The sequence below is a fragment of the Lonchura striata genome, chromosome 3 (assembly GCF_046129695.1).
Source record: "Lonchura striata isolate bLonStr1 chromosome 3, bLonStr1.mat, whole genome shotgun sequence".
NCBI classification, from domain to species: Eukaryota; Metazoa; Chordata; class Aves; order Passeriformes; family Estrildidae; genus Lonchura; species Lonchura striata.
The window spans coordinates 68,420,351-68,447,383 of NC_134605.1; the positions used below are offsets into that span (position 1 = coordinate 68,420,351).

Consider the following 27,033-nt stretch of genomic DNA (forward strand, 5'->3'; position numbering starts at 1 on the left):
AACACAAAGTTTCAGCTTGTAGGAAAAGCGATTTTCTGGTCCTTGAGAGTGTAGAAACTTGGAAGTGTCTAGAAAGCTAATATAAAAGAAAGAACCAGTCGAGAAATCCTTTTATTGTTCTTTATATAGTTCTCACACGCGTCATGTGATTCTCTTCGACCGTCTGAATCACAGCTGATTTACCATTTGGCCCTGACAGCAAGCGGCCGAGGGCTGAAAGCAAGGGATGGCTTTCGCGGCGAGGCGCACGGGTTAGGAATCACGCCGGGGTTGCCCTGCGCCCTTCGGCCGCGGCGCTCGGGCAGAGCCGCGGCACCCACGGGCGCGGCAGCGCGGCAGGCACGGCCGGGAGCCGCTTCCCGGCGCCACCGCGCCGAGCCGGCCTGCGCTTCCACTTCCTGCTGCAGGCCAGTTCTGCCGCTCACCTGGGAGAGGCTGGGAGCGTGTCGTAAAAGGAGGGAAGGCCGCCCGGCCGGCTGAGGAAGGAGCCCCGGGCGCGGCGGGAGCGGGAGGCGCAGCGCTCTCGCTGTCCGGGGCAGCCCAGCGCGAACCCCTCGCCCGCAAGGTAAGCAGGGTCAGCGGCGCCGCCTCCCTCGGCCCTGCCGCCCTCGGTGCTGACCCGCGCCTGCCTCTCGCCGGGCTAACCCCCCAAAATTGCTGCCTCGCTCGCTTTCTCCCCCTCCTCGGAGCATGGGAGCCCGGCTTTCACAGATGGTTACAAGGTGTTTCAGCCATTTCGCTGCAGTTTGTTTTGTTTGTTGGTTCTTGTTCTTTTAATTTTTTTAAATCAGGAGGGGTTTGGGGTAAACACAGGGGACGGACACGCCTGGTGTCGAAATGTTGTCCTGCCTATTTACGTAGTTTCCTGGCAATGAGTGGCGGCCAGGCCTGATCCCGATCCCGCCCTGTCCGGTTCTGCAGGCTCAAGGTGGTGTGTTGGCCGATGGCCCTCTCCTTTTCCCTCTCACTTTCCCTCTCACTTTCCTTTCCCCTCCCTTTCCCTTCCTTTTCCCTTCCCTCCCTTTCCCTTCCTTTTCCCTTCCCTCCCTTTCCCTTCCCTTCCCTTCCCTTCCCTTCCCTTCCCTTCCCTTCCCTTCCCTTCCCTTCCCTTCCCTTCCCTTCCCTTCCCTTCCTTTTCCCTTCCCTTCCCTTCCCTTCCCTTCCCTTCCCTTCCCTTCCCTTCCCTTCCCTTCCCTTCCCTTCCCTTCCCTTCCCTTCCCTTCCCTTCCCTTCCCTTCCCTTCCCTTCCCTTCCTTTCCCTTCCCTTCCCCAGCTGACCCGGGGCTGCATAGGACAAGTCCATAGACCTGGTGAGGGAGAGGTGGCTGCAAGGTGTGAAGAAAACAGGATCACAGATGCTTTTTGCCCCATCCTCTATATAGCCTTGGCACAGAAACAAGTGGGAGCAAGGTGGTAGTATTTCTTTTCTATTAGGATAAAACCTGCTTCCATATAAAACCCGTTCCCATTTCACCCAGTCTCAGGATACAGGTTTTGTAGGGTTAGCACTGGCTGGGCGCTGAGATTGGCACATCTGAGCTTACTGGTCCTCAACCACCACCAGTAACGCTGAGACCAGAAATTCCCATTCCCTGCAAGCCCTGGGTGGGTTCAAGGCCTGGACTGGCCACACCAGTGCCCCACCATGACCAGCTGCTGCTGTGACATCTATGACAGGTGATTCCAGAGACAGGGATGCGAGGGGCACGTGCGGCTGGGCCAGGGTGGGTGAGTTGCTGCCAGTGATGCTGCTGCCTGCAGTGCCATCAGCCTCTGAAACCAGCCTTGTCCTTGCAGAATGCTGGCAGTGCCTGGAAGCATGCTGTATATATATTTTTTTTTTAAATTATTTTCCGATGGAGTTGAGTTTTCTTTCTGTTTTCCTAAGGCAGGAAGCAAGGCATGTGCAATTATGGTGTTCGTGTCTGTCAGTGCCCCCCACCCCCAGCAGTGGCTTTTGAAGTTTGGCAGAGGGTACATGTCTGAAAGATACACACATTTCTGCACGTTTCATGACTGCAAGTGAGCGAGGCTGTTCTCACGCCAGCCGAGGGAGACACGTCAGGTCCCGCAGGCTTCCCTCAGCCTCCTGCCGCCCACGCTCCCGCAGCCCTCGTGCTGCAGAGCAGGGAGAGTGGCTACGGATGGGAGAGACATCAGCCCTGAGAAATACCAGGGGCTCTTTGGGAGCCACAGTCTTCGATGTAAGGCATGAAGCTGTAGCAAAGCAGGCTGAAGAAATTGATGCTTTTCAGGGTGATCCCTCCATCCCACCCCACTGAGACAGCCCCAGTTTGGTGACAGGAGTTTTGGATGTCCCCGAGCCCTGGGATATCCCAGGCTGGGGGTTCTTAAGTGCCTGTGAGAGTTTTGTCAGCACCAAAAATGGGTGGGAAGTAGCCTCTGGAAAACAATCACATTTTTAAGGATACTAAAGATAATTGTAGACATTTTCATATTTCACAATGTTTAGAAAGCTGGCAGGGAATGCTGCCTATATCTGAGGTGCCTGTTTGGACCCTGCTAGAGGGGTGTCACCCTTCTAGTTTCTTACTACTTACTGCCAGCATTCCTTCAACATGTATATCAATGTCTACACTAAAAAGGCAAAAAATACCAGGTCTGCTCTAGCCTTTGCACTGTGGATTGTCCACTGAAGCAGCATTAGTGGTGCAAAAAAGAATGTGAAGTTTGCTGTGCAGACAGGGTTTGAAGTATGTTCTCTTGGCACATGTAGATTTTCCTGCCATGGCTTCAGAAAGTACATGAGAGCAACCATATAGCCAGAGGAACATACTATTTTTCTAATTTTTCCAGAAGTCATGAAAATAAGCATTACCTGCCCTAGAGGGCTAAAAGTCTGGACTAGGAATGTGACACATGTCCTTAGTCTTTGCTGTGGAGGGTACCCAAGGGAGAGGGGAGCATCTGTGATGACAGCAGCCGAAATTTCTCACGGTGAAGTGCAAAATTCTGAAGCTTGGATTTCCTTGGCAGTGCTTATTTAAAGTGTAGACCCAAACCAGTTCCCACATTTGTACATGCTCCTCCTGTAAGGATTTCTCTCTGGTTTTTTGTGAGGAAAGTTATGTCTAGTGTTTCTGTAGAGAAAGCTGCACTTAGAGCAAGTGCTCTTGCACACTTACACTCATCTCACCCTGTGGCAACAGCATTCCTTGAGATCTCAGCATGTGCATCCTCACAGCAGCTTGCAGATTCTGCATCCACTTACTCCCATCCTGCAGATGGATATCAGCAGCACCAGGGAGCTTAAGAGATTCAGCCAAAATACACAGGAATTATTTGGAAATCAAGAAATACCTGTCTGTCCCCACCCCTTGTGATCCCAGCTTTGCTTTAATCTCTACCCATGCCATTTCAAAAATGCTGTGACTGGTGAATAAAAAACCCTGTCCTTGTGTGTTGTGCACCAAGGAAAGTGAGGCTTCTTTCTCATCCTAAAGTTTTCTGTTTTAACAAGGTAGACAAATCAAACTTTGATCAAAAGAGCAAAGATATTTTCCCCCTCTCCAGAAGCAGCAGAGAGCACAACCATACTAATGTTGCAGTCTCTCTCTCTGTTTCCTCATGACAGAAGGTTTCTAATCAAAAGCAGATAGATGGTTAGGGTGTGTGTTTTGGGACAGCGCATCCTGACAAGTCTTCCTGCTGGAAAACAGATGAAATAAATACCTGATGGATTTTGCAATCAGCTGCAAGAAAACAGCACAGATGAGCTAAGCCAAACACCCTTCCCCTTGTCCCCTTGCCTTTGTGGGAGGATTTTTTAGAGGATTTTGGCCATTGCTTCAAACTTGGATGCCCAGGCCCATCTCTAGTAGCCTGCAGAAGAATCTGCTCCCCTTCATTTATGCTCTCCCTGCAGGTTTCCAGGAATGGCCATGGCCAGCAGCAGCTGGATGTGAGCAGGAGATCTGGATGGCTTCCCCTGTCTCCCTGGCAGAAGCCGAGGAAGAAGCTCTCTGGGTGTGGGAAACTTCACAAGGAGGCTGGAAGGGGGTTCTTCTCAGGAACTTGAATCACTGAGCACCCACCCCAAAGGTTATTTGTTGAATTAATGCACGTTGCAGAGCTGGGTGTATAAGGAGAGGAAGGAAAAAGAGTAGTTTAAGGAGTTCCCTTGACATTTTTGGGAGCAGTCCAGGCTTTGTCCCTCTAGGAAGGGCCTCCTCACTTTATTACAAGCAGAAATATATGCAATGGCTCCAGCTGGTTATCAGTAATCTCCTGAATAGTCAGAGGTGCAGGGGGGATATTAAATTCTTGACGTTTTCTGGCAATATCATGAACTGACTTGAAGTTGTAGTGTCTTTCCAAATGAGGTTGGGCACGATCTCTGCTCTCCAGCAGCCTCTGTGCCAGAGAAGGGATCAGGCTACAGGTTTCTCAGGGTATTTCAGTATGCTGAAGCATTCCTTTCCTCTAGCTCTTCAACACAGGAGACCAAGCAGGTCATTTTTCTGCCCTATGCCTAACTGTATTTGCAGGATAAGCTAACTAGAAAAGTCAAAGGAAACAAAATGAAACTCAGCAGCACAAGGCAACATAAAATACAGGGATAATGGGCTCTTTTGGGTCTTTTTCCAAAAGCTGAGAATCTTCAGCTGAGCAAAAACAACACCCTGAAGTACTGCTTTTGGAGGAGGATATTTTTGAATCATATGTTGTATTTTCAGCAGTGTGGGGATTTCTCCTGGGAATTTCCCTCCACATGCCATTGCTGGCATTGCTCAAAAGATGTTCAGCATGTCCTGGGTTTAATTTATCCCCAGGGCCATTGCTACAGACAGAGCTCTGCTGTTGTAACAGCTTCTCTCTCCAGCCAGGGCTACTGAGGGAGGAGGAGGATGAAGTCACATTTCCTACTTTTTTGATGCCAAAGTCCTCATCCCCTTGCTGCCTCCTACTTTGACCCTGTGAGAGCAGAGGCTGTGCGTGGGTGTGAAAGCTCAGCTTTTGCTTACACCCTGCAGCAGGGTCTAAGCAAAAACCTATCTAAAAACGTAGAATTTTTTGCAGGTAAAAACGTAAGGTGTTGCATTGCTCTTGGGCTGTGCTTTTTCCCTTCACAGGGACCCCTGTAACTGGGATCTGATAGTATGATCCCCTCCTTCCTGCCCCAACGGGGTTGGCGGAGGGCCAAAGAGCCCTCCCTCTCCTGAGCCTAAGTAAGGCCCTGTCCTTTCCTGGTTCACACTCTTTTCCCCTTCATCTCATGGAATAAACAGTTTGGACAACCACATCAGGGGAATTGAAGCCTCTTTGGAATCTTTGCCCAGCTGCTGACCCTCCTTCCCTCAAGGCCCCCATATATTTGGGCTAGCCTGGTGATTTGGGGGCTGCGAGGGACAGGCGCGTCAGTAAGTGATGGAATTGGTTGTCTCTTCTGTCTGACCAAATTATTTCACTCAGGTATTTGGAGTAATTTTTTTAAGGTCATGCTACACAGGAAGGAAATAAGACTGTCTTTTAAATATTAAGTTGATTTGGGAGATAAAGAGGCATTTATCCATTCTGATGTTCAACTAATAGCAGACATTTTTGAAATATTCTGAAGTAAGACATTTGAATAGTTTAGTGGCTGGTGATTTGCAATGCAGTTTAATAAAGATCTAATATCCCTTCTCCAAAAGGCAGACTAAATACGTTAAATAGCAAACTTCAAGAAAGCAAACCTGAATTTTTCTTGCCCATGTTTTCCCTTTCATTAGATTCATGCAGTTCATTTCATAGATATCCAGATGTTAGCAATGGAACTAAAAAAAAAAGAAGACCCAAAACTTTGGAGGTTGTAGCCTCCAAAGGAATTTAGTGACTTAAATCCCATCTGACACCCAATCCAAAACCTACAGAAGTTAATAGGAAGATTTCCACTTACTTCATGGAGCTCTGGATTGAGATCCCAGTTTCTCCACAGAAATCTTTTCTTCTTGTCACAATGCTAAACTAAAGGCCATTAAATACAGAGGATCTGAATTCAAAGTGTTTTCTATTATTTTCACCCAGCTACTTCAGAGACCATCAAAACAGCATCTTGGTGTGTGAAGCACTGCAAATTTCTTTCTGAAAAGTCTAGTTGGCATGTTTGCTCAGGATTATATCAAACAGAGAGATGGTCAAACAATGCATGTGGCCTACAGAGGTGGAGCTGTACCCCAGTCCTCAGCCAAGTTGTGCTTTGTGAACACCAGGGTGAATTTTGCACAAGGAACCAGTTTACTGGATATGCTCAGAGAGGAAATAAGAGTTTGCAATGTGATTTGTGCAGCTGGAGTGTGCATCATTCACTTTATGACCAAACATACAGAGATATGCTCAAGTTGAAGCATGTCTGAGCAGGCACTTCAAGGCCAGCTGATCCAAGGGTCAGGTTTACAAAACTGTTGAGGTAAGCAGAAGACAGATGCTTTGCAGGGAATTTGACACTTCTCCTGTCAGGGTGCTTCTCTGTCAGGGGACCACTCAGCAGCTTTACAGCCTGGTTGGTGTAAATCTGACTGTGCTGTGCTGCCCTGGTGAGTCACCACCCCAGGGCAGTCATCATTTAAACTGACATCTGACCAAAGGTCCCAGGCAAAGGACACTTTGCCACCCCTGCACAGCATCAAGTTCCTGACACAATCCTGTGCTGGTGCCGAGAGCTCGAGGTTTTCTCTTTCTTCTCTTTTCTTTTCTTTTTCTCTTTTCTGATGCCAGTCAGAAAAGCAGGACTCAGTGGGCTGGGCTGGTGTTTGTGACCTGGTGTAGAGGGAAAGGGGTGCAAACCTCAGGGAGAGACGTGATGGTGATGAGCTGACCATGAGCCTTTCCAGCCTGGGCGCTGGAATGGCAGGAGCTGGTTTGGCAGCAGACCCAGCTCTCGTGCAGGGGCTGCAGCTGTCGGAGCAGCAGCAGCGTGTGTGCTGTGCTGGTGCAGCTAATAGCTGCTTTGAGGACTTGCCTACATGGGAAAATTTACCAGCGTAATTATCCCACTGTAATTATCCCAGGATAACTCTCCCTGTGGATGTGCTTAATATAACATAGGGTATGTATGCATATATGGCAAATCTCCTGCACAGATGGAGGTTTAAGTTACATAGAGGAGGAATGTTTACATTGCAGCCCAGCAGCAAAGCACAGTTTATATCCTACTTCCCAGCAAATGTTACACCCAGAATTTTCTGTGCCAGAGGTACTTTCAGGGGGAAGTACGTGTCATTTGATATGATCAGCAAAAATGTAAAGCCTCAACCTTGCCCTATAAACATGGGGCACAACATTTGCTTTTACAGAATCACTGTGGAAGCCAGGGTGAAGGCTGGGACACTGCTTTGTACCTCTCTATGATCCTGTTCAACTCTTTTTTTATAGAGTGATCATTTAAATTTGTTTATTTGATTTTTTTTTTTTTTGTTCAAAACACTGTGACTGAATTTGGGAGAAACCCTTGGATCTCTAAAAGCTCTTCAAACACGTGATTTTGACTTTCTCTACCCAGCTTCCAGGACAGATACTTTTGCCAAATATTGTCATTCCCATTGCTTGAGTTCTTACTCCCCTCTCCTCTGATAACTTTCCTACTTCGGATTTTAGCTTCTTCAATCTGATATAAGGTGAATAGCTGGGGAAATGATGAGCACCAAGTGTGTTTTTCTAGATTCCATGACGAAAAAGAGAATTTGCTGGGAGGAAGCTGAGCCTGCACCCTGTAAGAGGATAAAGGTGGCTGCACTTCCTGAAGCATGCTCAGCATTCACCCATCACTGCTGCTGTCAACCTGACTTGGGGTGAAGCAGAGGTGTCCATCATCAGGAGTCACTTGGCCAGACCAAATTTACTGGGATAGCAGTCCCAAAAGGAAGTGATAATTTTGTTTTGGGCCCAAGTCAGTTCTGAAGGAAAAAGGAAAAAAAATCCAACCAATAACTAATCTCTCTAAATTATCTTTTAATTTTCAACAATTAAAAATAATGAGTGGTGTGATAATAGACTAGAAGAAATGGCACAATAAATTAAGCAGCAGCACTTGGAAACAAGATTTTGAGTTGAAATTACTCATCTAGGTGTGTCATAAAGTTTAGATCCGATGCATTAGCTGTTATTAGAAGGTCAGTAGTAAAATAATTGCAAATGGTTGTGTTGCCTGGATTATGCCTAAACCAAACCTCCAGACCTAAACAGTCTGATCTACTGTCGGGTGCCAAAATTACTTCTGAGAGACAGTTCATCTGCGTTTGCCCTGCTGCAGTGTCAGCAGGAACGGTAAGTTTCAGAAATCCCATAGAAAACATTTGATTTGCGCAACACAGTTTCCAAAACTTTAACTGTTATTTCTTTTCCAGCATCTGAGATAGAGTTATTTTAGGATTATTGCCCATGTGAAACTGTACTGTGTTTACAAGAGTCCTTTTTCTTGTTTTCCAGCTTGCTGAAAAATCCTGGCCTTGCAGTAAGGCAGCTGACTCACTTCCAGTTCAACAAAAAACCTTGGAAAATGGCCTCTGTGTCAGGTTAGTCTAAATTATAACTCTCTACTAGCTTCACTTCAGCCTAATCCTCTACTTTCTTGTTTTGCCAAAAGTCAGCCAGACCTTTCTTGCTGTTTTCTGCCATCTTTTTAAAAATCATTAAAGTATAAAGAATACATATTGCCCTTCAGTATTCCAGCTCACAGTCACTGAATGATGATGTATGATAGGTGTTCAACTGTGTGGCTGTCCATCTCCAGTGTTACTTCTCTCAATTTTTCAGGCACTTTTGTGGGTCGAAGCATACCAGTTGAAGTGGATGAATCCATACCATGGTCCCAGTTACCTGAACATGTCTTGGAAAAGGCTTGGCAGCCTTCTGGAGAGGATATGGAGGATGAGGAGGCCCAGAGCTCACATGTTGCTCAAACACCTCAGGCTGATCCATCTTGCCTTTGCAGAGCACCAGCACACCATCACTCAGCACTGTCTGTGGAGCCAGACAGCAGCTTGTGGTCAAAATATACTGATCCTGATGGAGGTGGACACTTCTGTTCCCCTGGTGAATCAATATCAGGAGTATTTCCCTCGAAGACACATTCTATAGCTGTGGACAAACCAGGCATGCAGCCAAGATCACAGTTTTCAGCTGACACCATGCACAAGTCCAGTCAATCAGAGCAGATCTTGTCTGATGTTCCTGAGGACTCACTGGAGGAGAGCAGCCAAGGGAGTTCACAGTCACAGCAACCCTCAGGAAACAGACTCCTGGCAGAGCTGGGAACTGTAGATACCGGGTACAACTCTCAGTCACAAGATGTCATGGGCATCAGGCATCTGGAGCCTCCCTTACCACTGGTGTCTGTGCTGAACCCCCAGGACCTCCCAGGACCGCTGATCTCCAGAGAATTTTTGGCTCCTGAGCATCAGCAGTGCCCTATGTGCCATCACTTGCCCCATCCCAACACGCCCTCGCAAGCCCACGGCTGCTTCAGGCTCCGCTGCCCAGCACAGCAGCCCCCCCAGGGCCCATGTGAGTAGCACCTCTCACCCCACGGGCGGTTCTCTGGGTGTGTATCAGCCACTGTTCACCAAGGGTGTGTTTCCAGCATAGCATGCAATTATTAAGCTCTTTAGACATCTAATTGCAGTCCATTTTACAATTTCAGATTTTTGGGTTATGTGGCTGGACTCTCTGCTGCAAAACCTCTGAACCTCTTAAGTTAAAGAGGTCGTGGTTACTCACCAAGTGCAGGCAAATGATTTTGCTTAGAAACCAGCCTTTGTCGGGCACACTGAGCATGCACAGCCTCTCCCTGCTGTTATTTCATATTCTAGTCATTTCCTTCCTCCTTGCATCAGTCATTCAGCAGCCTCCTATACCGACTCAATTCCTGTTGTTTTCATAGATTTCCTTGCTCCCCTTTGGATCCCCAAAGTTGAGAATTTCCTGCCAGGATCAGGATGGGAGGTTACCCTTGATCTCCATAAATAGTATCTCCCAGCACTATGACCAGACTCACCCATGTGTTTTATTTCTATGTGAAAAGAGCGTGACATCCATCATCCTAATTTTTTTTTTCTGTTGTCAGCTGAAATGAGAGCTCATTACTTAAAATGGAGCCCTCTCAGCTGCTGGTGATTGTGTCGCTGAGCGCTGATGTGACTCCCTCAATATGGGTGTTCTGGCTCTGGGAGACCACAGTGCAGTTTACAGCCTGCTATTAATTAGTATTCCTTTTCAGTCTCTGAGATTTTTATCTGTGATGAGGTGAGCTTTGAACATTCAACAGCAATATCATTGTTTTAATATAATTTATATTACATTAGGCTTATGAGACCCTGACCTGTTTTGGGCTGGCTTTGTAATAAAAAGCTGTAGGCCTGTTCTGATAAATATTTTTTTTAACCTGTTTTGACTCCACAGCATTTATATTGCATCTGTTTAAGTTTTGTCATTTCAGCTATGTGCTATAATTAGGTATATGAAAGAGGAGGGTTTCAGAAACTCGGTTTCCAGCTCTGATTTTGGAACTTTGTAAAGGGGAAGGGGCTACAGATGGACTTCCAACATCTACAGCTTAACATTTGGAAAATGTCTTCTGGTTTTCCTTTCATACCTTCTCCTTTCAGTTCAGCTCTAAGCAGACAAAGAGCTGGTTGCCCAACACCCCTCACTATTTACCTCTGTTTACCTCCTCCGCAAGCAGGCATCGTGGGAAGTAGGACAGTTACTGAATGAGGACATTTTGTTTGAAAGCAGGAACTCTGAAAGGCTTTCTTCAGAAAAATCACTACCATTCCAGCCATATCCAGAGGGCAAAAAGAGTAAAATAAACTCAGATGGCTGGAGCAGATTTGGTCAGGAGCAAGAAGCTGGCAACTGTACTCCTGTTTCTCACATGCCTGCTACAGCATAAATCACCTCTTGACAGCTCCTTGTGTCTCAGATAATTGTTGGGCAGTGGCAACCCACAACAAAGCTCTGCACTCCCCTAGGGAATAGCAACTGTGCTTGGAGGCTCTAAGCTGGCTCGGGCACCTGCTATTTGAGATACAACAACAAAACTGCTTCTGAAGTCAAAGAAATGTTCACAACAATGCCGTGTGCCTGGGGACCATAATTTCAGATATTTGTCTACCAGGGATGTGGGGGCGTGTGGGCACACACGCCTGGCCACGCTTGCTTTGAACTCTGGCTGGATCCAATATACTGTACCACCAGACACATCCAGAGGAAGCTGATAAAACATTGGCCTTAAAACCTTCAAACCAAGTGTCCCAAATCCCTGTCACCTTCCCTAGAGCTGGCCACGAAGAATCCAGGAGGAAACAATATTGACTTGCAGTATGGTTCTCCCAGTCCCTTTCACCCTGTCCTGTTGCAAATTGTTAAGAGGGGGGTGGGAAAATCTCCTAAAACAATCTCAACAAATACAATGTTGCTGACTCACAATTTCATCAGGAATCTGTGTAATTATGGGGTTGGTTGGAGGGGGTTTTTTCTTAAGTATTGGCTCCTGGAATTGGAGTATTCCATGAAAGCTTTGTTTTCTTCTTTATCCTCCCCTTAAAGAAAAAACCAAAAAGAGATAGATGGTCCTCATGGCTGCTAGGGAAAGGAAGACATGGCCCAAAAATAGCTAAAAGGATTTTAAGAAACAGTTTTAGGGGGAAAAGAGTATTGGAGTACTGCAGCTTTTAAAGACAGCTCATAACACCATAATCATACAGTGCTAATAAGCCCTGCCAGGCTGGACTTTGATCTGCACACAGCAGCTTGGAAGTGTGCAGAGCTGCTGCCTAATGAAAACCACAAGCAGAAAGACTGAGAGAAAAAAATATATTCCTTTTCCCCAATTGGGAAACAAACAGCTTACATTGCTTTCTCTTTCAGTTTATGCCAACAGTTCCACTGTACAATAGTTATTAATCAGTATTATGTGTGACCTGCAACAGTAAAGTTTTTCAGAATTACTTGAGCAAAATTATCACTTTGGGCTTCCCCTGCAGCCTCTCGGATGGCAACGGGAGCAGTAACAAGTCCTTAAAATGTCACTTTGACAGAAAATTCACACAGGGTGAAGTAACAAGCTAAGTGAATATTTTTCCTCTTTTCATTTACAATAATCACAGTCTGTTTAGCCTTAGTGTTGCAAACTGATTTGTTCCAGGATTTTGCATCTGCTTTCATGAGAACTTCGGGATGATTCATTTTCACAAGTCATTGCCAAAAAGAAATTTAAAAAAAAAATCCAACCAAAAAACACTGAGGCACAGTAAGAGCAGGGACAAGGCAGCCCTGAATGTTTAACTGTCAGCTGTCCCAACAGCCCAACCCCAAGCAGGGATCTGAACCCTGCCATATGTGAATGGGAAATAGCAAGCTTTAGACTCCAAAACATTCCTTCATCTGGCTTCTTTCAGAGCGAGATACCTGCAAATGCCTCCAAACTGCTCAGTTTCCTGAGACATGCTTGGAAAGGAATAAACACAAACTAAGGCAAAAATGTGTTGGCTGAAATGATAGTTGCTGCCTTTATTTTCTCACCCTCCCAGATGGCAGAGCTCCTTACCAACATTTTGCTGAGCCATCGCAACCACTTCCTCCTGTTCCTGGACCTTGCATGAGAGTTATCCGCCCGGCCCAGCAAGTCATCCCAAATTACTCAAACCCCCGTGCTCCCAAAGGCACTGGAGATCGACCACCCCAGAGGACTTGCTCCTCCCCTGGTCCTCCTCGATTCCCGTAAGTATGCCTGGGGGGCGGGGGTTGTGGGAAGTGGAAGTTCCTCTGATCTAATTTTGTGGGCTTTCAACCAGTAATTCTGAATCCTTGTACTGTGAGCGTGCCCAGGCTGCAGGAGTACATGTGAGATGCTGGGTTGTTTTCTTTATTTGCTGTTTCAGACCCAATGGGGGCCTGACCCTTCCCGAAAGGACTTCAAAGCCGGATACATTGTTAGAGCACACACTGAAATGCATGCGTTAAGGAAGATAAATGCTTGAAGGTTAAAGGGAGGAGGGCTTGAAAAATACCTCACCTAAAATCTTAGAGCTCTCCTGCTCATGGGCAAAGGTCAATTAGGTGGCTTGCTGGGGTCTTCAGCTTTACACTGTACCAGCCTGGGACAACTCAATCACTGGCTTGCAGTGATTTCCTTCATACCTCTTCTGTGGTGCAGAGAAAAAGGGAGAAAATCCCATCAGTTGCTGATATATCTCTACATTGCAGTTTGCAGCCTTTTCTATGTGATTTCATAGCAAAATGTCTGGCCCTTTTCATCCAGGGCTTTTTGAATGATTTTCAGATACTAATTTACCAGGCCTTATATTCTTATAAGTATCTCATTAGCAGGTGGGACATCTTATTCATGCAGGGGTTCCTTCAGACTCAGCTATCTAAAATCAAACAAAGCCTCAGGTTTTGAGAATACCTGATATCAGACTGTTTTTATTCAAGTGCCACAATGCTTTTAGAGGTGTTAAACTTACAGGCATCTGTGCTTGAAAATGTCCACTTATGTGACATGGTCTTGGCAGGGAACTGTGAAAATAGGCAGGACAAAAGAGGGCAGACAGTTGAAATATCATTCTGATCTGGCCTGTGAAAAATTAAGGGCTGTAACAGAAAAGTGACAGCAAGATCAGGGAGTACCTGCAGCAGAGAGAATTGCACTGAAGAGTTTGTATGAAAATGTAAAAATGTTGGGGGATAGTGGATATCCTTTGCAGTAGTAAAAGTTAAAGCCTGATTTTTGGTACATTTGTTAGATAAGGCGGAGTTTTGGGAAGATCTGTAAATTAGCCACCGGCTAGTGTTTTTGTGACCATGGATGAGGCGTTTGTTGCTTTTATTAGTACTTTCTTCTGCTAAAAGAGATCCAGAATACTCGGGGTCTGTCCTGTGGCTGTGTGGCTGCTGCTTGCAGCTGACTCCAGGAACAGCAGTTATATGTTGGTAATATTTGCCTATAGAGTATTTTGTAACAGAAAACATCTGCACCAAAATGAATAAACCAAATCTTAATGTGACAACAGAAAACATGCTGTGACCAGCCTGTCATCATTCATTTAAGGAAGGCTAAGAAAAAAAAGAGAGTGGTCTTGATTGACTAAGCATCATGGCTCTGTGAGTAAAAGCTCTCAGAGAAACCTAAAACTCATCCAACAAATTCAACCCAGCAGATTGCAAGCATACCTTGCATAAAAATCTCTATAGATTCACCTTCCCATTTCAGACTTAAAATCTGAAACCGAAGTGTAATAGGACAAGAATTGCTAAAATCATCCCTTTCTGTCTGTTTACTACAATGGAGAAGACATTGAGGAAGGTTATTGCAGGTCTGGAATGCCAGTCCCTGACATAAGAAACTCTTCTTTGGGTCTGCCATTGCTGGTCAAGAAATGAACTTTGTTCCCTTTGGCAAAACACTGGGTCCAAGACTGGAGGCCTTCCAGAGCTCGAGCTGGAGTGCCCTTTAGACCCATGTTCCAAATTTCCACCTTTCTCTGAGCCTCTTGCACTGCACAGGATATTGTGAGAGTATCTGAGGTGCCATGAAGTGTTCTTTACCTTTAGATAATGGGAAGAGGTTACCAAAGGGCCACCCTGCTGCTGTATGTGCATAACAGCATCCACGACGTGCCATTATTTCTCACTCAGAAACAGCCTTTGCTTCTGCTAATTGCAAACTGAACAGCTTTCAGCTATGATGTGACTTACTTCCTGTGATTAATGTTTCTCCGATAAACTGCTTCTTGTGGTAGCCTGTCACCAAGGTATCCGTTCCAAAGACACTGTAATAACTAAGCAGATGTGCTGAGCCAAGCATTTCTGCAAGAACTTTTCATAGCTGATATGCAGATAAAGTTCTTAGTGTATTATTAAAAGGAGAAGAAATTCTGAATTTTGCCTAAAAATAAGTATTTTCTAAATCCTCCATTGCTTTTCTTTGTAGAAACCAGCTATACAACCAGCTACCTAATGGTCAGCTGCCCCCCAAGGCATGTGGACCAGATGAAGCATGTGGTTGTCCTTCTGAAAATTTTCCATCTCCAGCTGCTGTCCCAAGACCTCTCAGTAACCCTGCAGCCAGGGGAACTCTGAGAACCAGCAATCTGCCGGAGGAGTTGCGTAAGTGGTTAGCAAATTTGTTCTGTGCAAGTTTTTACAGCACAGCCTAACAGCTTTAGGTGGGAGAGCTCCAGAGTGGTGAAGGGGGAGGAAAAGGCAAGGGGAAATGACATTAAGACAAAGACAACAAGAAAAGAAAATACCAAGTGTCACCACATGTGTTGGGTGTGAGTGTCTGTGTTTGGTGGGATGGAATTTTCCCCTTGAATCCTGAAAACATAATGGTCATTAATTGCTTGTTGTTTTGTTTACAGAAAGTAAATACTGTTTAGATTGTTTTTATGACTCCTTGCTAAACAGGATGTCCCTTTGAGGCAGGAGGGGCTGGAGTTTACAGTAAAAGACTAAAAACAAACAAAGCCTGAGGAATAAAGTGTTTCTGCCTGTCCCAAATCAGACAGATACGTTGAGCCTTGACCTCAGTTTCTCCCTGAACTGGTGAGTTTGGAGAGGACTCTGGGACACGCTGAGGGCAGCACGGGCTCTGACATGCTTCTATTGCCACCAATGCCACATATGCATTCACCCTCCAGCTCAAGGGAAAGTCAGGTTTCAGAAAAATAGCTTATTTCTGAATGCCAATCTGACTAGCAGGTGAGATGTACTATTGCTAAGAACCCTCCACAGCTCTCCTGAGGTTTTGATTTTTCCTTTATTCTTCATTCTGCATATCAGCTTTCAAGTCCAGAGAGTCACACCTCTTGGCCTGTAGGAGTGAGTTATGATACCAGATGCCACTCTTGGATAGACCCTACTTTATCAGTTAGTGTGTCCTAGATGGAGGAATTAATTATTGGGTAAAACAGGCTCATCTGTGGTACATGCACAGCTGGATTAGATCAGCCAGCTGCTTTACCCTGATGCAAAGCCATGAAAACCCCTCCCACAAGGGCAAGGACATTGCTGTCACCAGCCATGCATCCTGCTGGCACAGGGTGTTAATGTTGCTCCAAGGAGAGGCAGTATGACATGCATAAGGGCCCTTCCAGCTCTGTCATACCAGTGGGTCTGGGGAAAACTGCTGGCTGCAGCCTGTCAGGTAACTTGAGCTGTGGGTGAGAGCCCAGGCTCGGGTATGCCCAAGTGCTGGGAAAAAGCACTCTGGCCACAGGGCAGGGGGAGCAGCAGAGGAGTTGGCCCTCTGCAGCTTGTCAGTAAAGCAGAAGGAGCTCAAATCTAGAGCATGGTTTTGTACAGGGGGTTGGTTTCAACACTGGGCCACTGCACTATCCCACATCCATTTAGTGAACAATCCAAAGAGACCTAAGTGGGTAGAACCTGTAGCGTGGTGGAAAAGGAGGGCCGTGCCAATCTCACCCTCTTAATGGTGTATTTAAATGTGTTGCGTATTCATACAGACTCTCTCTCCCAGGCAAGGTCTTTATAACCTACTCAGTGGATACAGCAGTGGAGGTTATGAAATTTGTGAACTTCCTGTCTGTAAACGGATTTCAAACTGCTGTAAGTATTCCTTCCAGAAAAAAATTACTTTCAGCCAGGGAAGAGACTTTTTTTAAAAATAGCAGAGGCAATACACTGTCCATTTAAATTTTTTTCTGGTTGTCATCACATTTTGTAGGCTACAGAAGATACAAATAGAATGAACTAGCCTTGGTTTTGCAAGCTGTAACTTAAATGATCTGCCTTTTTGTTTATTCATCTTTTAACTGAATTTTGTGCTTTGAAGTATGCTTTAATAATGATCCTGGAAAATTTCACTTAGTGACACCAGATGGGCAATAGTGTGAGGTTTTGTGAGCTATTCCATTAATATTGTCTCATATTTGATCTGTAATATGAGTATTACAAAAGGTCAATTTTATGTTCTTCCCATCCTATCTTCTTTTCTCCAATGCTATCACATCATTGATTCTTCAGATGTGAGTAACTTTCTGCTAAAAAAGATCTAAAAGTAGATTCTAAAATTCACACAGCTTAATGAAACAGCCTTTCTTATGGTTTCATTTGCTTTGTTATCCCTTTAAAAGTGATTTTGCTTTGTTATACTATCAAAAGGGATTCTAAAAATCATTGGCCTGAAAAGGTCTGTGTAGTACTCTCTAATCCCATAAGCCGTTCAGTTTTTTACTGAATTTCTCATGAGTTTGCTTCATCATAGAGGACTACAGAGGCTCTAGGATTCGGTGTTCATCAAAATCTTGATTAATATTTTCTTATTTCAAGAGCATATGCTATCTGACCCCTCAGCCTTCATGCTTTGGCTCCAATTCAGGAAAGCATTTAAGCAAGTGGCTATCATTAAACTGAACGAGACTCAGTGGGGAGCTTTGCACATGCTTATTTATTTTCATGAATCAAAGATTTTTTTACAGAGACTGCAATTATACTTCTCTCCAGCAGTTCTGTACTATGACCAATTCTGTACTATGACCACAGCTTTACAGAGTAGAAGCCTCATTAATAGCACCTTTGCTGGACAGGCAACCTTTGGAGCCTGTTGCAGAATAATAAATACAGCAAAATGGCCCCAAATCTGGGAAACAAGTGGGCTCTCTGCATTCAGAAAGGCGAAAATAAAGACTTGAGAGCAGATCATGACCCTTATCTTGAAAACTTGGAGAAGTTAATACTTCTCCATTGGTGACAGTCACTGATTGCTGGTTTCTGTGTGTACTGGGCATGCAGAGAAGCAAGCAGTGTTGATCATATTCAGTCCTAAGAAGTCCTCCTGCTCTGCTGTCATTGATCTCTGGGTGACTGAACCCAGTTATCTGTGCCAGTGACCTGGCTGACTTCCCACCACACACCCTGAATATTTAGTTCAATATGAAGCTAAAGCTTCACACTCAGTGTACCCTCGCAGTCAGAAAATAGCAGGCATACAGATGGAGAAGGTGGGCAGCGCCTTGTTCTGTCCAGTAAAAAATGCCTGGGAGTTGGGGACTGGCAGGGCAGCCAGTCAAAGGGCCAGCTGAGTGGGAGCCCAGGGAGGTGCCTGCAGCAGTCCTCTCTGCCTGCTGCCTGTCCAGCTTGACTCCAGACTGCACAGAAAGGGGAGAAGTGCATGTACACAGTTTTTTCCTAAGGGAATTGGAAATGCTTGTCATAAACAAAGGAGTAGCTGCTCTATCAGTGCCATAAAATAAGGAGGAAAGGTGAAGGGATGCTCACTGTGGACTTTTATTCTCTTGCAGATTGATATCTTTGAGGACACGGTACGAGGTATTGACATCATTAAGTGGATGGAGCGCTACCTAGGTGATGTATGTAAGGGCAATTTAACCTTGTTTATAGCAGAGGTGACCTGAGGAAAATGGTTGAATTATTCTAATACACAGCAGGGACAGAATGAAAATGCAAGACCCTACTGTTGTCTTCCCTGCCCCTGTAGAAATAGCAGAGGTATTGCAGAGAGAGTGTAAGCAAATCTCACTCGCATCTGTATTTGATGGTCCCAGAGCGCTTTCTTTAAGAAATGAAGTGCTAATTCTGGCATTCTTGCAAATTCCTAATGCTGCCTGTTACATCCAGCCTGAAACTGTCATTGGAAAAGTTATTCCTCCATCCCTTTTTTCAATAGTGGGGTTTAGCTGTGCTTCATTACAGTGATATCTATATTTCATCCCAGGCTGCACAGTCATGGCTCATGTTCCTCTTTGTCACCTGTAGCTTTTACACTGATATCTAAAATACTAATATCTGAAGGGTTCTTCTGGATAAACCATCCTACATTTAAACTGGAAATTGGTGTTCTCTTGGTTGATAAATAGATTTGCTCTCATCACTTTGTATCTATCTAAGCAGTAAAACGGAGATTTTATCTTGCTGCCAGTGCTGTCCCCTGCAGCAGCAACTTCTCTGAAGTTCCCCTGAGCAGTGATGGCACATTTTCCTAAGGACCAAGCCAAGTGCTTGGACTATACCAGCACAGCTGGGTGCAAACTGGTGATTCTGTTGCTGGACAGGAGCCATCATGGGCTGCCTTCCTTGGATTCTTGCCTTGCTGAATGGCCACTGGGCCTCTGACTCAGTCTGGCCTGATCTCCATGGTTCAGGAACAGGATGACAGAAGTGGTGGACTCTCCTCCACCTGAGCAAGGAACCTCAACCATCTGAGCCAGTCCTACACAGGTTTCCTGAAGGTGTCCATGCAGACAGGATACAACTGCATGCAGAGCCAGCCTGGGACCTCTGCCATGGAAATGCAGTCATGCCTACTGGGCATCAGGACAAATTAGGCTTGGGCTCACTGTGTGTAATGTAGGTAAGGAAACCAGAAGACAGGGTGACTTTGCTTTTGCCAAAAACATCATTGTCACTTAAAATACAAGCTAGCAGATCTCCTCTGGGACTTGTGCAGAGTCAGTAGGAGAAACCAGTATGTGCAGGGAACAATCTCCTGCCTCCACCTGAGGATCTTTCTCTGACTACCCACCCCAGAAAAGTTTGGTTTCCCTCACTGACTGTAGAGACAGTTTCTAACTTCAAAACCCTTACATGTGTGTGGAGAAGGGACTGCTTGGACACAAGCAGAGGAAAGTATGCAACTGGGCATGTCTCTTGCAAACCCTCAACATCTGTAAGTGCTTACACACATGTCAAGCACAAGCAAAAGTAATTCAGGAGTATGTTGAGTCAGTGAAAGGGATAATGGTTCCTTACCATATTTGACCCTGTGGTGGGGCAGATTCTCTTGATACAGCACAGAAGGAAAGAGTTAATTATGTGCCAGGCAGACTGTAAGATTTAGAAGCCTTACACAGGCTTCATGTGCCGGGGATGAAAGGCAGGCCTCAGGTAAGCCCAAGCAGGAAGCTTTCATCTGCTGCATTTCAACTGGCCTGCCGTTAAGGCGGAGAGATGTTTCCCAGACATAAAGGATGGCCCCTCTCTGGAAACCTGAGCTCAGTGTGGGGCTGGGATTAAACAGGTCAGAGGCAGGATCCAGGTTGTCCTAGCAAGGTCAAGGAGCATTGCCTTCAGCCCATCGTGACAGAGCTGCCAGGTACCCCTGAAGCTGCCCAGACCATCCACAACAGCCCCCCTGTCTGCACAGCAACCTCTCTGCACATTTTGCCACTAAGATCAGCAAAAAAAGACATAATTTCTGCCACTGAGAGCCCTAGAAGTAGCTTCCACAGACCGCTGTCTTTAGTAGCTTTTTCATAGATGACTAAAGAGATGCACTTCTACATAAGCTGTTGGAAAACATTTGGGTCTGAATTTAAAGACAAAAGTTTTCCTTGTATACACATAGACACTCGACACTGATAAAAAGTAGCTTTTTATGACAAGGATTCCAAGTGTCAACTGGTAGCTGCTAATACATCTCTTGATATTTCAGTTTTCTATATTGAGATGTTGAGAAATAACGAGGAGAATGAGTGTATGAGTTCTCCTGTATTTCCTGCCAGAATGTATGAGATCCTCTTGTGTTTGCCAGGAACACAAAGATCACTTAAAACACAAACTGGCAGATTTCCGATCTGCCTCTACCAAACACGCTGCGTTTCTCAATTTCATGAAAGTGCTTTTCTCCCTAACAGAAGACGGTGATGATAATCATAGCAATCAGTCCAAAATACAAACAGGATGTGGAAGGGGCTGAATCCCAGCTGGACAGGGATGAACATGGCTTACATACTAAATACATCCACAGGATGGTAAGCAAGGACATGCATTTTCTGTTTTACAAAGACTGTCTTCTTCTCAAAAGACAGATCTGTCTCCAAATGGCAGGTTCTTTGCTTTGTTTTCCCTAATCCCTATAGTTAAACACTCCTCTTTGGAAATCATTAGTCCTTCCTCTCATAAGCTCCACATGCTCATTAACATCTGCTAAGAGGTTCAAGGAAGAAAAATCCTATTAAACATGCTCATCTTATTTCTGCATATTCTTTATTGTTCAATGTTTTTCCCCTCCTTCACCTTCTTGAGCCCTAGTGTAGCACTGAGCACAATCTTATCTAACAGTGCCTGACCTTCCTCCCTCTAAACCAGACCCTGTTGCTTCAGCCATCCTGGTCTTTTCTAAGGCAGCAGTAGAGCTGACTGAAGGATGGAATTGCAAAGCAAAGGCCGGAGATACAATGTGAGGCTCCTGGGGAGTGCACAGTGGTGCCAGAGGACTAGACACCCATCTCCACAGCCTGTCACAGGATGCACATTTAGCCCAGAAGAGCCCATAGAGCCATGAAGCTGATCCTTTCTCCCTTGGTTTGCAGTTAGCTGCCTTTCTCGGCCTGTAACCCATCTGATCCCCCAGCTGGAATATGCAGTTGGGTTTCTCAGAAGCTGTCACCAGCAGATGAGCTCTCAGCAGTACTTTGCTGTCCATACCACCCCTGGGATGCCTGTGTCCAGGGCCGTGGGGAACAGGCTGGGCCCTGGCTCAGACACGGACCTGCTCTGGCTGAAATGCTTCACCTGTTTGTAGGCCAGATAGGGGTGGGTGTTAGTCAAGTCAGGCTTCCCTAGACTGAGATGGATTTCATGGGATTGCACCTGCAGCTAAACCCACAATTATTTCATGCCCTGAAACTAAATGTTCAACAAATGTTGACAGATCTTTCCTGTATCCTTTCTGTAGCAATGAAGTATTAGATTAAGTGGCCAAACCAAACAACACCAAGTCCACCAGGAATAGGTCAACTCATTTTACAGGAGAGCAGTTTAATTAAACAAGGAATGTTTTTATACATAGGGATCAGACGCATGCAGAGAAAAATTGTCACGTCATTACAATAAAACTGACTTTTTGTTCTATTCTAGATGCAGATTGAGTTTATACAGCAAGGAAGTATGAACTTCAGATTCATCCCTGTGCTTTTCCCAAATGCCAAGAAGGTAACATACAAGCATGCTTATATACTTTCCACATGATTAAATGCATATTATTTTGATCACAGCAGCAGATGGAATCTTAAAACTCAAACACTCAATTTCTTGGTTCTTAACAGCCTGCAAGTAATAGTCCAAAGCTTATAGTTTTATGCATTCTGAAGTTCCTATGTTATGTACATGCAAATAAAGAGCATTTCATCCACAATATAAATCAGAGTATAAATGTATTTCTGATGATGAATGTACAACTAAAATTCAAATTGCCTTGAGCACTGAAAGAATTTAAATGGAGAGGGGCAATCTATCCAGGAAGCATGCTTTTTATATTAACCCTTTTATAATTTTGTCCAAATGCAATGCTGATGAGTGAGATGGGCAGGATTTATGACTGATGTGAAGAGAGGGTCTGGAAAAGGGTGTATTGAGAATATAAGAATAAAGAGTATAATAAATAGTAAAGTAGAAGGCTGTTTCATGAACTTGGACTGGCCCATCAAAGCCAAGCAAAGATTTTTTAGGACTTGCAATTTCATCTGCCCTCTTTCCTTACTTGTTTTGAAGATTCATTTGAGAATAAGTAATGCATCTCTTCTACCTCACTGAGAGGATCTCTTGGATTTTTACAAAGACAGAAACATTAAAAAGCTTCACTTACAGCTTTCTCAGTCTCCTGCATTGTTGGGTAGGTATCATGTTGCCCCTAGATACAGCTGCATTTTAGAAAAGTATGGAAAAATTCTTTATATTTCTTTTGGTGCCCAAATTTTGGAACATGAACCAAAATTTAAATAATGTTATTAATGGTTATAGGGCTGTGCAGTCCCACTGCACTTGTGGATTTTAGTGTAATGAAGTTCTTTATTTAATCACTAATTTAAGATCAGAAATTAGAAAATATGTCCCCAAGTTTGTAAAATATGTAAGGTCCTGTGGGTTGTACAGTACCTCTGGTATTTCATGTCATTCAGATCCCTTCCTGAATGATCTTAGTCCGCTACTTATCTTAACTAAGTACCTGGAAGACAGCAGTGGTGGGAATTGGGCAGGCCAAAGCTAGAAAAGCAGTCAGCATTTTCAGTCAGTGTTGGATGGGGGAAAAAGGCTCCTAACCTTGGGGCTACTTGAGTGCCCACCATGAACAGACCACACAGTCTGGAGCCATGTGGCACCTTAAGGGTTGCAGAGAAAAGTGTCCCAGGAGGCACTATAGCTGTCTTGGGGCTCTGAGACAGAACAGTGAGTTATGTTAATTTGGGCTCAGCTTTATTTATCAGAAGATTATTTAGTGTATAGCAGCAGTTCTCTCAGACAGTGGTCTGTAAGGATTTTCCAGGGTTGGTTTATCTAGCTGCCTCTATCAGGGCATCAGGCTCCAGGAATCCTTCCTGCCCATCCTCTGTAGTCTCCATAACCCTTTAGTTTTTTGAGAGGTGCCTTTCTCATTAAATTATGCAGATCAGCATTTTCTACTGCTGTTAAGCTTTAGTCTCTTTCTCCACATAATCCTTTGGTACCTCACCTACCTTCATCTAGCTGCTTAATGATAATGTAACTGAGGACATGGGTAGAAGGAGAGCACCCGAGCCTGAACATGTTGCAGTAATGAAGTCTGGACGCAGTCAGAGGAAGTGAGGTACCTGAAAAACTGCCAAGTATATATACAATTGGATGATGTTGGCAGGCAAATTACTTCAATTTTGTCTTTTTTATACTGTCCTTTATACATTCAAGTATTAGCATAGCTGGCAGTGGAAAAAAGCAGAAAATAAAGATTTGGAGGTTTCATCTGGGGATGGGGCTATTAGATGAGTTAATCTCATACACAGCACATCATAAAGCACTGCTGGTATGTGAAAATTAGTCGACCTCCAACAGGAAGAGATCTGTGTGATCCAAGGAGCGTTCATTAGGAAACTGAATAATGAGGCGAGGAAAGCACAACACACAGTTAAGGTGGAACTGACATTTCCAGCTTCCAATATTCGCTACTAAAGGAAACATGGGTCTTGCTGGTTCAAGGTTTGCATCACAACAATGCACAGAAATGTGCCCTCCTCATCTGGCTACCTGATGACCAAAGCATTAAGCCAAGATTGCCCCATGCTGAGGCATCCTCTGGAAACAGTCAAGGAGTGAGATGAACAGGGCTGGTGCCAGGGAAGGCAGAAGATGTCAAACCATGCTCTGCTGTCACAGCCCTGAACAGTCCTGTCCTCTGCACCAATACACTCTGCCCTCTTACTACCAGTTTGAACTGTGGAGTTACCAAATACTCTCCCTATGGCATAGAGAGAATTTTCTTCTCAGTTCACAGATACACGGCAAATTTTAAAAATGTAAAGGACAGTAACCATTTTCCCATTACTCCCACCTCCAATGACAGATGCTGTTGCATGGCATGGAAATGCCCCTTTCTCACTCTGGATAAAAATAACAGCTGTAGTTACCCCTTACCCCTACACACCTCCCTCAAATTACAACTGTTGCCAGAGCTGATTCATGTTCAAGAGCTTTTTGCACTGACTTCATTATGGAGGGTATTAAACTAAACTGCAAGGCACAGAGCTTATCTCTGAATGTATAGTGCCTCTCTCATTATATCCTGACTTGCTGATTTCTTACTTACTACACATTTCTCACACTAATTTCCATCTTAACTAATAAGTTACCCATCTGGACCTCTATCAAATGCATTTCTGCAATCTAGACTGACTATACTGTATATCCTTTGTCCAAAAAATGTAGTTTCTTATCAAAGGCAGAGAAAGGGCTCATTTGGTAAACCCCCTGCCACATTTAATTGCATTTCCTTCTATAGCTTGTAACAAGATTTAGTAAAGAAACAAATTCCATGTAACAATGGTATGCATGTGCATGCAAACATAGTTATCTTTCTTTCTCCCAGTAACATTTGAGTCTCTTGGCCAAGTCCAAAGAGCTTTGTTAAAGGAATTAAATTCAAAAATATTAAAATCTCTTCCTATGCCAAAATAAAAAGACTAGCAGGTGGAGGCAAAAAGCCTTATTTTTGCTCCTACCAAAAGGAATGCTGTGGGATCTTACCCCTGTGCAGTGAGATATCCATCTGGAAGAACAACCTCCACTTTAGGGAGACCATTGACCAAAGCTTATCCTTTCTCAGCCACTGGAGAAAAGAGGAAGGTCAGGTTTTTAGATACCCCTGCTAATCATAAAGCTGCTTGTTCAGAAGCCTAGGTGAGTTCATACTAATGGTGTCTGTGTGACTTACCTCCTTCTTCCTATACATAAAACCTGTAGCTCTAACAGAGTGGTTGCATCAATTAACACAAACTGCTCCCTGAGCAGGGAAAGTGATGCGGCCTTGTTCCTACAGCTTTACAGGCCAAGGAAAGACAGCCAACTTGAGAAGCATGATCATGGGAATGACAGGTTTGGGCTGCAGCTAGGCTGTTTGCTGGCAGCAGGACATGTGCAGCCCATGCCAGGACATCCCCTGGCAAGGTGCCAGAGATGTGCGTGCCAGCAGCTTTTCGCTCTCTCCTCTTGGAGCTAGCTCCACTAGCTTGACAGGAACTGTGTTGCTCCTAACAGGGGCTATCTTGGGAAAATAAGAGGTCCAGGGACCAAGTGCTGAATGTCCTGGCTCTTCATGTTGCTTACCTGCTGTCTCATTTTGGCTAGGTTCTGATGTCTCCAATTCCAAAACAGATCTCTCTCTCATGGTGACCATGAACTGGTTTTAGTCAATAATCTGTCCCTCTGTTAATTAATAGTATTGTAATAGCCCTTCACCCCTACATATCCAGGCTGTCCCTATGGAAATTTCCCATGGCTATGGGAACATGAGGGTTGAACAGGCTTGTCTCTATCAGCTGGCTGTCACGTCCAGTGCCATGGTGGTCCCAGCTTCATTATGTTAATGGGCATTAGCCAACCCCTATGAAGGACTGCATCTTTTGCAGGATGCAGAAATTGGAGGTTTAACCCTGCTAATCTGGAGATGCATTAGTCTCTCTGCAAGCTCAGCATCAGCTTCAGCCTTCTGGTCAGTTGGTCAGAGCACACCATGCTTGGCGAAGAATGGTGCAAAGGGATGGGGAGAGGGCTACCAGCATGTGAAATGTTCTTGTGGGGTCCCAGTCTTTCCCTATTGATCCTCATCCCAATGTTGAACATGCTGTATGGATCCTTTAGCAGCTACTAGGGTAGCAGCCTTTCCCTGCCAGGGGCACTGAAATTCTCCTTCTCCTTCTCCTTCTCCTTCTCCTTCTCCTTCTCCTTCTCCTTCTCCTTCTCCTTCTCCTTCTCCTTCTCCTTCTCCTTCTCCTTCTCCTTCTCCTTCTCCTTCTTCTCCTTCTCCTTCTCCTTCTCCTTCTCCTTCTCCTTCTCCTTCTCCTTCTCCTTCTCCTTCTCCTTCTCCCCTCCCCCCCATTCCCTCCCATGCCCCCCTCCCCTCCTCTCCTCTCCTCCTTTTCAATGCCTGTTATTGACATCAGATTTCCTTTGAAACATGGTGAAATTAGCCAATGTGATGGCAGAAGAGAGACAGGCAAGCTGTGAGATCGCATAAAGTTCATTTATTTCGGAACCCAAATACAATTCTGAAGCCAAATTAACATTTCTTGTTGTTACAGGAAGTGACTAGAACAGACAGAATTAAATCTTCCTTGGCAGGGTGTGACGGAATCTGAGATTCTGGTAAAGATTCGGACGGATTTATGGGATTTAGCTTCTCTTTTCCTTGTTTGTTTCAGGAACACGTGCCTACCTGGCTGCAGAACACTCACATTTATAACTGGCCAAGGAATAAGAAGAACATCCTTTTGCGGTTACTGCGGGAGGAGGAATACGTTGCTCCTCCAATAGGACCTTTACCAACACTCCAGGTTGTGCCGCTATGAACATTGTGACTTAAAGCACACGAAGAGTGGTTGTTAAAGGGTTGTTCCTGGCGGGGAGCCAACACTCTTCCAGATGGCTCTTTTTGATGACAGAAGACACTCTTTCTGCTAAACGAATTGGTTGTCTTGGGTTACTCAGGCTCAGCTTGTTCTCTACCTTGTTAAACATCTATTTCCAAAGCTGATGGAGCATAACCCTCTTCTCTAGATTTTTAAATAAGCTGGAAATGGAAAGAAT

At 44.9% G+C, this 27,033-nt stretch overlaps 1 protein-coding gene across 2 annotated transcripts; it reads left to right on the plus strand.

Moving 5' to 3' along the window:
* Nucleotides 1–188: 188 nt before the first annotated feature.
* Nucleotides 189–27,033, plus strand: TRAF3IP2 (TRAF3 interacting protein 2). Of its 2 annotated transcripts, none has more exons than XM_031504388.2 (10): nucleotides 189–565; nucleotides 8,428–8,513; nucleotides 8,755–9,504; nucleotides 12,531–12,720; nucleotides 14,933–15,108; nucleotides 16,481–16,569; nucleotides 18,264–18,332; nucleotides 20,616–20,732; nucleotides 21,841–21,915; nucleotides 26,649–27,033. In XM_031504388.2, exons 2-10 carry the CDS (start codon nucleotides 8,498–8,500, stop codon nucleotides 26,793–26,795), a joined length of 1,629 nt encoding a protein of 542 aa, XP_031360248.2. In that variant the 5' UTR covers nucleotides 189–565; nucleotides 8,428–8,497; the 3' UTR covers nucleotides 26,796–27,033. The 2 variants fall into 2 exon arrangements, with proteins under 2 accessions (XP_031360248.2, XP_077638396.1); XM_077782270.1 differs by lacking the exon at nucleotides 189–565 and adding an exon at nucleotides 882–928.

What these genes read in the sequence shown, in the direction of transcription:
- TRAF3IP2 (XM_031504388.2), top strand. An exon ending in GCAGCCCCCCCAGGGCCCAT is followed by an intron (nt 9,505 to 12,530) that starts GTGAGTAGCACC and finishes TCACCCTCCCAG; the next exon opens with ATGGCAGAGCTCCTTACCAA. An exon ending in TAAACGGATTTCAAACTGCT is followed by an intron (nt 16,570 to 18,263) that starts GTAAGTATTCCT and finishes ATTCTCTTGCAG; the next exon opens with ATTGATATCTTTGAGGACAC.